Source organism: Chelonia mydas, chromosome 9 (genome assembly GCF_015237465.2).
Source record: "Chelonia mydas isolate rCheMyd1 chromosome 9, rCheMyd1.pri.v2, whole genome shotgun sequence".
In the NCBI taxonomy this organism is placed as follows: domain Eukaryota; kingdom Metazoa; phylum Chordata; order Testudines; family Cheloniidae; genus Chelonia; species Chelonia mydas.
The window spans coordinates 61,019,232-61,031,646 of record NC_057855.1 but is presented as its reverse complement, the minus strand read 5'-3'; the positions used below and the strand labels follow the sequence as shown (position 1 = coordinate 61,031,646).

The following is a 12,415-nucleotide window of genomic DNA, read 5'->3' as shown; positions in this document are numbered from 1 at the left end:
AAGAGGTGAAGGGAGGGAGGGAGGGAGGGGGAAGGGAGGTGCTGGCTTAGGAAAATAACCCTTTGATTGTTATTTTTTTTCGTAGTCACCCAATTAAAATGACTGGCCCCTCCTGCGGAAGTTGGATCTCTAGCTGCCCTTAGTCCTCAAGTGCCAAACACCTCCCCTGCTTGTCATGACAGGAGCCTTCCCAGCAAAATATCTGAGCTCCATGTCCACACTCTCCCCTCCACTCGTAGGCTAGGAAGGCATCATTCTGGGTCTGTCTGCATCAAGTGTGCATTAGTCTTTAACACCAGGCTGCTGTCCACCTTGCACAGGTCACGCTCTAATGGGGAAAGGCTCACCTTGCAATTATTAAAGCTTCTTGTGCTCATTATGTTCCCATTAGCCAATGAGACAATAGTACTAACAAGGGGTGAGCATGGGTATTTGTATCTGAGTTCTTTACATGCTGTGTTAACGGCTCAGGGTGTCGTTGAGGGAGATGGGGTTCAAAATAACAAGAGATAATAATACTACTTCGATCTTTTCCTCAGTAGATCTCAAAATACTTTATAAAGGAAGTCAATATCATTGACCCCATTTTACACCGATGGGGAAACTGAGGCACAGAGTGGTGACGTGACTTTCCCAAGGCTATCCAGCAAAACAATGGCAGAGCTGGGAATAGAATCCAGTTTGAACCAATAAAGGCACAGATTTTTAATAGCAAGAGTAATGAACCAATGGGACACCATACCAAGGGAGAACAGAGCTGGTCAGAAAACTTTTTTCCATTGACACTGAAGTCTTTCACAGAAACATATCAGTGTCAACAAATATTTAGTCAGGAAGATATCTCAGGTTCAGGATGGAATTACAGGTCAAAACAAGAGAGAAAGACCCACTCCAGAATAGCCTGGTGCTTAGGGCTCTCACCTGGGATATGGGAGACCCAAGAACTTGAACTTGGATGTTTCACATCTAAGACGAGTACCCTAACCACTAAGCTATTGGTGGGTAGAGCTCTCTTTCTCTCTCGTTTTTGGCAAAACATTTCAAAAGGTCTCAGTTTTGGTGTGCATCAGCATGAAAACAAATGTCAAAACTTCACAATTTTACACAAAGTGGACCTGCTGTTTCCCAGCTAGCTCGAGTGGTGGCTGTTTTAAAATCAAGATTGGAGGTTTTTCTAAAATATCTGCTCTAGTTCAAACAGGAATTAATATAGAGAAAGCCCATGGCCTATGCTATGCAACAAGTCAGTCTATATGATTGCAGACATGGTCCCTTCTGGCTGTATACTCTATGAAGCCAGGTCTCCAAGGCTCTGTTAACACACTGCCTTCCTATGAAGCTATGTCCTTCTCCTGGTATTTCACTTCCTGGCTGCTGGAACTATCAGGAGACCAGAATTCATTTTGCTTTGGCTCCAGAAGATCTCTCTTATTGGGCAGGGGAGCAGAAAGCTCATGAAAAACATAAGCAAACATGTCTAGATGAGTTTTTCCAGGTTCCTCTGAAACAGCAGTGTTTGCCAGGCCATCCACTAAATATTTAAAACACTGCACTGAAATGCAGGCACAAACCCTGTTAAAGAGGAATTGTCAATAAAACATTCATTCTGTGTTGTTTTTTTAAATTACCTTTTGCCTCTGTGTCTTTTCTCCTTAGGTGATGAATACTGAAAGCATCTTCACATCTTACTTTCATCGTTTACTTTGCTGTTTTGTCTTTGCACTTTGCTGAGCGTGGCCGACTGAATTTGCTCACTAAGAATTTAATGAAGGATGAGAATGTTGCAATGGATTCTCTGAGTTCAGCTCTGGAATTTAACATAGAGCTACTTCCTTTCTGTAGTATCATTCAAAAAGCCTATAGAAAGGATCCCATTCTATGTTACATCCTATCGGCTTGTAGAGTCGTTTTTATCAACCTTATGGGTTTTCAAACGTGCCCATCTCCTGTTGAAAGTCTCACTCTTCATCCCCATGAAATTCTGTGGGAAGTCTACAGAAGGGTTAGATTAGCCAGTTCCACCTTATGGTTTTTTGCACTAGTAAGATTCCACTGTTTGAAATAAAATATTTTTAGTGGAGCAGTTTCTCCATTGGAAAATGCTGCTTTCTTGAAATCAAAATGTTTCATGGGAACTTGTCAATTCTGAGGAAATTTTTGACATAAAAGTTGCAAAATGATTCCAAATGGAGTCTTTTATTTTGTTTTGACATTCTCACTTGGTCTTGTATGTTGTAATATTAATTTTATATGACACATATCCAATATTTCATTATAGAATAATGTTTCACCCTTGTTAAAATGTTTCATTTTAATGTGGTCATTTCAATGCTTCCAGACTGAAATATTTTGGAATATGCTTTCCATGAAAAATGTGGAGATTTTGACTTTTCATACCAGTGGGGGGACAAAAACAAACACCACACATGTTGGTATTTCCCACGGCATGAAAATTCTGTTTTCTGATCAACTCCAGTCACCAGTGCTCTAGAAGAATGTTTAAATATTACAAAAGCAAACAAACATGGACATATCTCTATTAATGTCCCCCACCCCTGCACTTGGCCTCATCCCTCCCTTCCCTGCACCACACACAAACCCTTTTGATTCTGAGATTTAAAAAAAAAACAACAGAGCTTAAAAGTAGATGACTGTGTTCCCCTCAGCACAATTCTGGACTCATGAAGCACTCACCATTTTAAAAACAATTCTCATAGCTCCCCTTCTTCAGTGAGTTTTCAGGATGGAGAAGATTTTGCTGTTATTTTTACCCCAAATCCCTACTCTTGCTTTTTTTTCTTCTTTCTAGAACATTTCTCAGCGCTCCCCCCCCCCTTAAGAAAGTACTAGGAGTCCCCCCACATCTGCACCCACACCAGTATCCATGTAGTGTGATTATCTCACCCATACACCACACACATTGAACTAGCAGCAGTGGCCCTGAATAGCAGGGTGGACTGCAGGTCTGGTGTCTTGGCAGAACTGTGTGGGAGCCCAGGACTGGACTACCAAGGAGCAGGGGCTGTGGATCAGGATTGAGGGACAGTGGTAGAGCTGTCTGGGGAAAGCCAGGTCTGGAATCGCAGGGACTGAACCTCAGGACTGAGGTGCTCTGGCAGAGCCGTGTGAGGACTGCAATCACAGGGGGTGCTTCAGGCATAAAGCACACTGGCAGAAGCTTTCACAGTGCCTGCCTGCACAATGAGGTTGGATCCATAGCCTGTTTGCTGGCAATCAATGGGAGAATTTCCATTGACTGAATGCCTCAGTCCAGAGCCATTGGTATCTCTCTCATGAGCAGTAACACTCATTCCTAGTAATAATTTAACAAGTGCAGTTGCAGAGAGAGGGAGGTTCAAAGAGGAGGAGAATGGGGCTGGAGCAAAACACAAGGGAAGCGGCCAGGTAGGAAGGGAACTCTCTAATTGCAGAGATCTTCAATATCTGCATTCAAAGGAGAGAAAAAAATGCTCCAGAAAACAGACCCCTCCCCCCATCAAATGCCTTTTGCGTGGCTGATTCTTTTACTCTAAGATCCTTGCACTCTAGACACGAATCATTTCCGGCTCCATGTGCTTTCAGTCAAAAAGGGGCACCAGCTTTTTTGCCTTTCACCTCAGCCCATTAACACAAAAGCAGGTCTTTTTTGTTCCTTTATTACATGTGGCCCAGGCATGGTAAAGCAGCAGCCAGCCAGCCTCAGGCCCGTGAACAGAGAGTGGAGCGCCACAATTAGAAAGAGACCTAGCGAGAGGTTGCTAATGAAGTGGCAAAGATTTTTTTCCCCCTCCTTTTTAGCTAAGATTCTCTTTAATCTATAAATATATAGTCGTAGCTGTGGGCAAACCAGAATGTCATTCCCTGTAGCAATCAAAGCCGGTCCTCCTGGAGTCTGATTACCTTCTTCCTACTCTAAGTGACAGAACGATGAAAGTAAATTTGACACTGATATCAAACTGTCCTAAAGGTCTATTATACACCCTGTTGTGTGAAAATACTAGATAGGTCTTCCCCCCACCCCTGTCCTACCCCAGGTATATACACAGGAGCGTGTGTCTCTCTCTATTAGCCCATATCAAAGAATCAAGAAGCATCTCAGTTAGGATAGCGTAAATGTTTTGAATCCAGAGCTGCAAACATGTGTGGCATGTCTCTGTCTCTCTAACCTTTCCAAGCACTGGCAGTCTAAATGCTAAGCTGCTTACATAGGCTATTGGCAATATATCTACAGTATCAGGATCTCTTTCCCCTTTGCTCCCTCTACCAGCCATAACATGGAACTGGTATTCCCCTTGCACGAGTCACCCAGCAAATCAGGTATAGCATACACAGCACGTTCCCTGGGTATACACATTGTGAGGCTGGGAATCGGTTCTGATTACAACCTGGCTGCAGCTCTGCTCAGCATCTCTTCACTCGTTAACTCTGGTGAGCTTATCCAGCAGCAAAAATCCCCGAGCAGTTTGCCCCCAACACAAAGATATTTGTCCCCCTCCACCCCGTACAAGAACAGCCAAGTCCAGGATCCAGGGAGGGTTAGGAGCTACTGTTGGAAGTTGGAGAGAAGGGGGTTGGTGTTATTCAGTAATCAGTACAGGAGGAAGTCAGAGAGGGTTCGACTTGGAAAAACAAATGTAAAGGAAGGAGGAAAAATACCAAGGTTCAAGGGTCTGATGTCTAAGTTCTACAGAAAACAGCCAGCACAGCAGGTGGGGAGGGAGAGTTGGCATTTGGTGTTTGTTTTTTGGTAAGTGTCACTCACGGTAGAAAACATATTCGGTGTAAGAGGTCCAGATCTTGTCGTCTGTCTGGTCATGGGCAAAGGCGCAGGTGCCCGTGGAGTTGCATGCCACCATGTGGAAGCCGGCGTTGGCCAGTTTGTCAAAGGCTTGCTCTAGGAAGGTGAATTTGAGGTAGTACCTGGAGGTGTATCTCTCCGGGGGCCGGTCAGGGTCCCTGCTCTCGTTCAAGGTGTCCCCAAAGACTTCTTTGGCGAGCGAGGTCTTGCCGCACACCATGATCCGCGCCACCCTGCGGAACTTGGCATCTGTCTGACTGTCTCTGCCCAGGGTGTAGGTGCCCCGGTAGCCGATGGTGATGAAGCCTGACCTTCGGATGTCTGGGCCAGCACCGCCCCCGCTGGAGGCAAAGGAGCCCCCAGGGGCATTAGTCAGGGCGGCGCTGGCAGAGGCAAGGTTGCGGGCCATGTCCGCATTGGGCGACAGCTCCTCTGGGTCACTTTGGCACGGGTCATCCCCGATGGAGTTCTGCTTGCTGAGCTTTGGAGACAGCATCTTGACCAGCTCTGGTAGCTTGAAGTACTCGGCTTCCCGCTGCAGGCGGTTCCTCTCCGGGAAGTGATCAGGCAGCACCAGCTGCTGGTCCCTCATGTAATCCAGGATGTAGCGGAAGAGGAAACCATCCCGGTCCACGAAGAAGCGGCCCTTGCTGTCCCGGGCCAAGGAGTGGATGTTCTTCTGGGTGAACATTTCCCAGAGCAGCGAGCCAGGCACACTGACCAAGGTGAGGTGGCGTGTGATGTAGACCTGCCCACCCACATTAAGCTCAATGATCTCTGGGAAAGGGAATTCATCGCTGGGTTTGGAACAGCTCGCATTGTCCACCAAGGCCATGGTGAGCCACCTCCTCCTTCCCACCTGCAAAAGCAAGCAACAGTCCACAGTGATGTTAAACTCACCAGGCAATGCAACACAGTTCTCTTATCAACACCAAGGCCTGCATGGGGCTGGGCCTGCAGACCTCACCCAGCTGAGATACTTCAATGGGGTACCTCAGATGATTAAGCACTGCAGGATCAGGAACATGCTTAAGGTCCTGGATGCCTGAGACTCCACCTCTCTTCCCTTTGCCTCTGGGACCCTGAGGTCAGCGGGGCAATTTACTACAGTCCCTGGATCACAGCATCTAGGGCACGATAGGTGGGACATCATTACTGAGGGTATCCTGGTCTCTAGACTTGGCTTCCCTTCCATGGTCTGACAGGTTAGGGGGCCCAACCTGTTGACCTTCAGGACATATTCTGTAGCTCACGAAAGCTCATGCTCAAATAAATTGGTTAGTCTCTAAGGTGCCACAAGTACTCCTTTTCTTTTTAAGTCCATCTAGTTCCTCCAGCTGTTACCTGGAGGGTTACTGCAGTTTACTCCATGGGTGGGAAGTTTAGCATTTTTGCTGACATTAGTCAATTAAATTCTGTATTGTTTAAATAACAGGAACAATAGGAGTTGCCACACACTGCATCTGATCTATGGCCCATCTGGCTCAGCACCGGGAGGTGAAAAATACCAGCTGCTTCAGAGGAAGCCGTAAAACACCCATAAGGGGGCAATACTATACCCATGGGGTAGGGTTCCACACAACTCCAGGCAGTGAGTGGTTGATTTGCGCCCTAGCGCAGGAGGGCTGGTGGTGTTCCTCGCAGATATTTATCCCAGGCAGTGTAACTGCTGCTGATGTTTCTTGGACTCATAGAAATAGCCAGTCCTTTTGGACTCCTTCTTCTGCTCTGGGCACAAAGAGGGTGTGATGGAGACATGATGACCAAATTCAGACTGGGTAGAAGATGGTACAACTCCACTGAAGTTCCTGGAGCACTGACTCCCCCCAGCTCTGAATTTAGCCTTAGGAATCTAAACACATTCTAAAGCCCAGAACATGCTAAAGCTGTAAAGGTTTAAGTGGGTTTCCATATCAAACTGGATGACTTTTTAAAAAGGTCCTGGCACCAAAACCCAGCATCCAAATATCCTGGAACGTTCAGTGGTGGGGGGGGGGGGAGAGGGGGTGTTTGAAATCTAAGTCTAGACTGAACTTTACTAACAGACCTTAGAGATCTGATGATCAGTTCTGGCTGAACTATGCCTGAACTATGCTCATTACTTGAGCTTGTGGGGAGCACAACCTTTGTGCCTCTCTATATTCTGGGACTGGCCTTAGGCTCTGCCCAGGCCCTGGGGTAAATTAAGAGCAGCTTCAGGGATGCTCTAACCAATGGCAGGCTGCTCATAAGTCCGAAAGAGCCATTGTGGCAGTCAAGAATAGCCATAGATCAGCAGCACTCTAGCAGTGCCTTGCCCTTACCCACACGCCCAACTACAGGTGCTGCAAGGGGGTGTGACATAGAGCTGTCACTCTGGCCTTATGGCACCCATGGAATTACCCTGTGTTGGGTATAATCCCCAGTGGCTGATTCTGCTGTCTGAATGTCCCCAAGAGTGCTGCAAAAGGATCATAACGCAATAGACAGCTGGATCCCCCCTCTCTGAAATGATCCAAAGCAAACCCTTAGCTCTCTGGACCCCCTCCCTTTGGGAATCCAAATCAAACTCTGAGATTGGCAGCATGCTCCACCTCTAATTGTTTTCTAACAAAATTATGCCAAAAAATTGTTTCAAGTTCCTTTGGCTCCTTCAGAGTGCAGAGCCCAGAGCCACAGCCCCTAGCCTGCTCTCCAATGGGTAAGGGGACCTCTGCAATGACACCTAGCTACGGTGAGAAAGGGGACCAGGTAAAAACAACTGGCCGCCTTTTACTTTCCAGATCTGCGCCCCTTGTGACTTTGAGTGACAGCGGCTGACTTTACTAACACCACCAAGTTACTCCTCTTAGCCCCGCACAGCCGATGGAGTTACGAGAGAGTAAGCAGGCGTCTGCCTCGCGTTTCATTCAGCAACAAAAACAAACCCTGCCAGCAGAGTGCCAATTACAGACTCTTTATTACAGGCGATGGCAGCACCGGCAGAAGGAGCACAGCCGGATTCCTACCGCACAGCTGGAGCTTGCAGCAAGGGCATGCCAAAATAACACGCTTCTGATCTGTAAAGTGAGCACATTTGCTATGGAAGTTACAGAGACTTTAGGGGCCGAATCCTGCTCTCAGCCCCGTGTAAATCCCGTACACTAGAGAGGCAATGGAGCTCCTCCGCATTAACACGGCTGTGATAGAAAGCAGAGTGTGGCCCTTTTTAGAGTCACTTCACTGATTGCAACCACACTGTAACAGTTGGATCCCAAGCTCCCTGAACTCAATGGCGCTGCACTGATTGACACCAGATGAGGGTTTGGCCCCCACTGACTTCAAGGGGTTTAGGAGCAAGCCTTAAGAGAATGCTTTTCAGTTAGAAGCTGCCAGCCAAGTACAAAATCCAGAGCATCGCAGCCCCATTCCAGGATCGAGATGTCTGGAAAACAGGGGAAGGGTTAAAAAAAAAAAAAGCTCCTTTAGCCACAAGTGAGAATTCCCTTTAACAGCTGCCTTCCAGCCTAATCAGAAACTCCACCGGCAGGCTTCTCGCCCCGGCCAGGTCACTCCAGTCCCTCTTTTTGCCAGGGAGGGAGGGAGGAGAGCATTAGTTAATGCCTTTACCAGTTTGTGCAATGCACACATCTCCGGATAGGAACGCGTGCACTGCTGGAATCTATGGCATCTTTCCCTTCCCCCATGAGAACACTTCCAAACACTCGGCCCTGGGCCCTATCCTGCTCCCACTCAACTCAACAGCAAAATCTTCTCCTGAGCAGGATCAGGCCCGCTGCTCCGGGGCCGGCCAGCAGCAATACAGACATAACGAGTAATAACCACCCGCTTCAAAGACTGCTGCTAAGATCCCTGCTCCGGTGAGGCTGGCTGCAACTCAGCCCCGTCCAGGCGACCCTGTCCTGAGCCCCACGCTCGCCTGCCCCAAGGGCAGCAGAGGAGGTGATGCCCCGGAGAAGTTGGGACAACGCTGCTTCTGGCAACCGGGCTCTGCTCGTTGGCGGAACGTTGCCCTTTACACTGATGCAAAGTAACTTCGGTGCCGTGGAGTGTGAAAGACCCTGATTAGCGAGGACGTGCGGTCCCAGCTCGGGGTCTTTTTATAAAGCGGCTGGCTGCCAGGCCTTTCAATTATTTAATAAGTATTTTTAAGGCGATCAGGCGGCTTACAAATGACCAATTAGGCTAATTGGGGAGCGATTCCGTGCTAAAGCAACACTCTCCCTCTATTTGTGGGACAGATACCTAGATAGATAAAGTGCTTTGTTTGTGCCGGGGCTCGCCAGGGCTGAGCCCCAGCACCTTTGGGCTTAATGGCAGTTCATAGCCCGGACAGCTCTGGGCTTGGCAGGTCAGAGCCCCGGCACCTCTGAGCCTGGCAGTTCATAGCCCGGACAGCTCTGGGCTCGGCAGTTCAGAACCCTGGCCCCTCTGGGCTTGGCAGTTCATAGCCCCGGCACCTCTGAGCCTGGCAGTTCATAGCCCGGACAGCTCTGGGCTTGGCAGTTCATAGCCCCGGCACCTCTGAGCCTGGCAGTTCATAGCCCAGACAGCTCTGGGCTCGGCAGTTCAGAACCCTGGCCCCTCTGGGCTTGGCAGTTCATAGCCCCGGCACCTCTGGGCTTGCTGCGTCAGTTATGAAAGTAAAAAAATTGCATGAGCCCCGGCACCTAATTGCTTGAGCCTGGCACCTCTTTCATTACAAATTAAGCTTGGGATAGAGAGACGGTCATGCATTACAAATGACAATATAGAACTTGATCCCCACCTTTCCAGCTGCTCCCGTTCAAAGCGACAGTGGCCAAGGACCCAGACAAAGCTGGCAAAGGAGGCAAAGGGCAGAAGCAATGACAATGTCTTCGGGCTCTTTGGTGTTTCTCCCGTTATGTGGCTTTCATTCCTCCGGGGACAGACAATCCTTCCTTGCCAGCAGGTCCCTCAAGCGAGCCTAAAACAGCAGCCTTGGTCTGCCCTCCAAAAAATGACCATCCATTCCCAGGCGAGAGAGACAAGAGGAAAGCCACCCACGCGCACACAAAATCGGCGTGCCAGAGGAAAGGGCAACCTGCCACTTTCAAATCGCCAGCCCCTGGGGGTGCTGTACATCAACATCCACTGGCAAGCTGTCCTCGAAATGAAACCAGCGAGCGCCTTCCTCTCTGACTGCAGCAGCTACTTAGCATTAGGGAAGCAATGCACTCAAAAGGGAAGGCAGAGAGATTAGGAGATCAGTTACCTTTTAATCTTTCACTGTAGCCAGTGCAGGATGCCCTCCTAGCGCCTCTGTATTGTGGCTGCCCTCCCCTGCTCCAAGCCTCTCTTCTTCCCTGTCCTGCTCTCTCTCACACACTGCTTACCTTTTTATTGCTGGGAAGCTGAGCGAACCCTTCTCCTCCCCTTTTACGACACACTCACTCGCTTCACTCCCTGCCAGCATATTGCAAGAGCTGCATCCTGTACAGCTAGAGAGAGTGGGAGGAAGGGCAGCACGTGCAGTGTTATTCACTCTCTTCGCTACTTTTATTTCCCGCAGGAACTGGGATGGACAAACTCTTGGCGCTTGGACGATGCAGGGCCACTGGATTCCAGCAGACCCTTTAGGATGCAGGATTTTCTATTACCGAGCAATTTCGTGTAGCAGGACAATACACAATAGGACAGCTCTAGCTACAGTGGTTACACTCTAGCCCTCACCAGGCAACCCAGGGGAATACAGTCCCCATTCAGGGCAGATGAGGTTTTTCAGGCACCCCACATCTGTCCCAGGGGACGTGCTGTTGGCAAGAGAAGAAAGGCAGAGGTGTTTCTGGCGGTAAGTCTCTCCAGGTGGAAGATTTCCATTTACTTGTCATGTTACATTAAAATATTTTGCGCACATACGGCGAGTCTGCGGGACATGGGAATAGAATGCACTGGCCCAGTTTCTGAGAGCACTCAGGGACGCACAACCAATCAGCTTCCCAGCTTGGCTGAAAACGCCCAACCCTATTATGCTGCACATAGCCCCAGGCTGTGGAGTTAGCTGCATTTAAATTATTCCAGGCTAAGAGCTGGGCTGCTCTGCAGGATGTTCGGCACCTATACAGGGCCTAGCATCTGAAGATTTCAAAGCCCCTTACAAAGGTGGGTATTCTTTTGCCCCTTGCCCAGATGAGGAAACTGAGGCCCAGAAAATGTTGGCCCAATCATGAGAATGGCTGAGCACCCTAAACTCAAGCTACCTTGTGCAGTAGATATCACTGTCCCCATTACACTGGTAGAGAAACCAAGACACAGCGATGAAATGATTTGCCCAAGGTTAGACAGAGACACAGAGGCAGAAGCAAAGTCTCTTCACTCTCTATCCGTGTTCGAATCACCTCAGCCTGTGCCAATTAAATAAACACCTCAACTCAGCAACTGATGTCTATTGTCTTTATTGAATTCCACAAGAGAACATTTTTGGGGCTGCAGTTAGAGTCTATTTCCCACAGGCATCTAATACCAATCCTGGTGTGAAAGAATTAGGCCTGTAGTTATTACAGTGGCATATTTGTTAGACCTGGTAAAATAATGTGGGGGAAGCGGGTGACTTGCAAAGAATAAAGCTATTTTTTAGCTGAATTTTCAAGGTTTTTGTCAAAAGCCAGGGGGGAATCATGAGAAAGTCATTAAAAATTTCCTGATTAAAAAAAATCTTTTAAAATTTGAAAAATGCCAAAACAGCTCTCGTATTTGTGTTTCTCATTTTCTGTAAATACAGATCACATCAACCCAGCCACATAATAATAACTGGAGACAGAGCAGAGAGCCTGGGTTAGGCTTTTGGTTTGGCAAAGGCTTCTTCATCAATCAGATTTTGCAACAGCTTGGGATCCAGTTTCTACTTTCTCTAAAGCACCAAAACTCTGAATTGGGCAGGTCTGCAGTTCTGGTTTTGCCCATTTCCTGGCCGTAATTTTGGTCAGATGTGCAGTAAGTTTCTCCACCATATGCAATTTCCCCCTGGGAAGATACACTCCAGTGCCAGTAGCTGTGCTGTGTGCATGTGTTCAGGGAATGAGCAATGCCATTAATGGGGTCTCTGGCTGTTTCTAAGAAATCAGACCATAGCAATATTAAGAGTGTCAGCCTTGCCATCACAAATTAAAGGCTGCTCAGAAGCAATGACTCTGGCACTGAACAGCAAACACAATGTTGCTAGGTGGGGAGAACCCACAGAATGAGACAGCTTTAACAGTAAAATTGGCTGGCAGATTGGGGTTGCATTGGTCCGTATCAGCATAGTTTGTTTCTTCACTTTTCATGGATTTCCAGGACCATGGGGATGTCAGTCAGCAGTGTTATTTATAGCCCCAGATTAGTGGGAGCTGCCTGAATTAATACCAGGTTTCAGAGTAACAGCCGTATTAGTCTGTATTCACAAAAAGAAAAGGAATACTTGTGGCACCTTAGAGACTAACCAATTTATTTGAGCATAAGCTTTCGTGAGCTACAGCTCACTTCATTGGATGCATACTGTGGAAAATACAAAAGATGTTTTTATACACACAAACCATGAAAAAATGGGTGTTTACCACTACAAAAGGTTTTCTCTCCCCCCACCCCACTCTCCTGCTGGTAATAGCTTATCTAAAGTGATCACTCTCCTTACAATGT

The 12,415-nt window shown here is 47.9% G+C and overlaps 1 protein-coding gene across 4 annotated transcripts; it reads right to left on the bottom strand.

Annotated features, from left to right (window-relative positions):
• Positions 1-690: 690 nt before the first annotated feature.
• Positions 691-10,652, bottom strand: LOC102931701 (BTB/POZ domain-containing protein KCTD12). 4 transcript variants are annotated; one of them, XM_027826372.3, is made up of 2 exons: positions 10,135-10,652; positions 691-5,657 (listed from the first exon to the last, which is right to left on the bottom strand). In XM_027826372.3, exon 2 carries the CDS (start codon positions 5,631-5,633, stop codon positions 4,755-4,757), a length of 879 nt encoding a protein of 292 aa, XP_027682173.2. In that variant the 5' UTR covers positions 5,634-5,657; positions 10,135-10,652; the 3' UTR covers positions 691-4,754. The 4 variants fall into 4 exon arrangements, with proteins under 4 accessions (XP_027682173.2, XP_007064011.2, XP_027682172.2 ...); XM_007063949.4 differs by having other exon boundaries at positions 10,014-10,212; XM_027826371.3 differs by having other exon boundaries at positions 9,546-10,206.
• Between the last annotated feature and the right edge of the window lie 1,763 nt (positions 10,653-12,415).

Coding starts and splice junctions, on each gene's coding strand:
- LOC102931701 (XM_027826372.3), bottom strand. CDS start 5,633: ATGGCCTTGGTGGACAATGCGAGCTGTTCCAAACCCAGCGATGAATTC.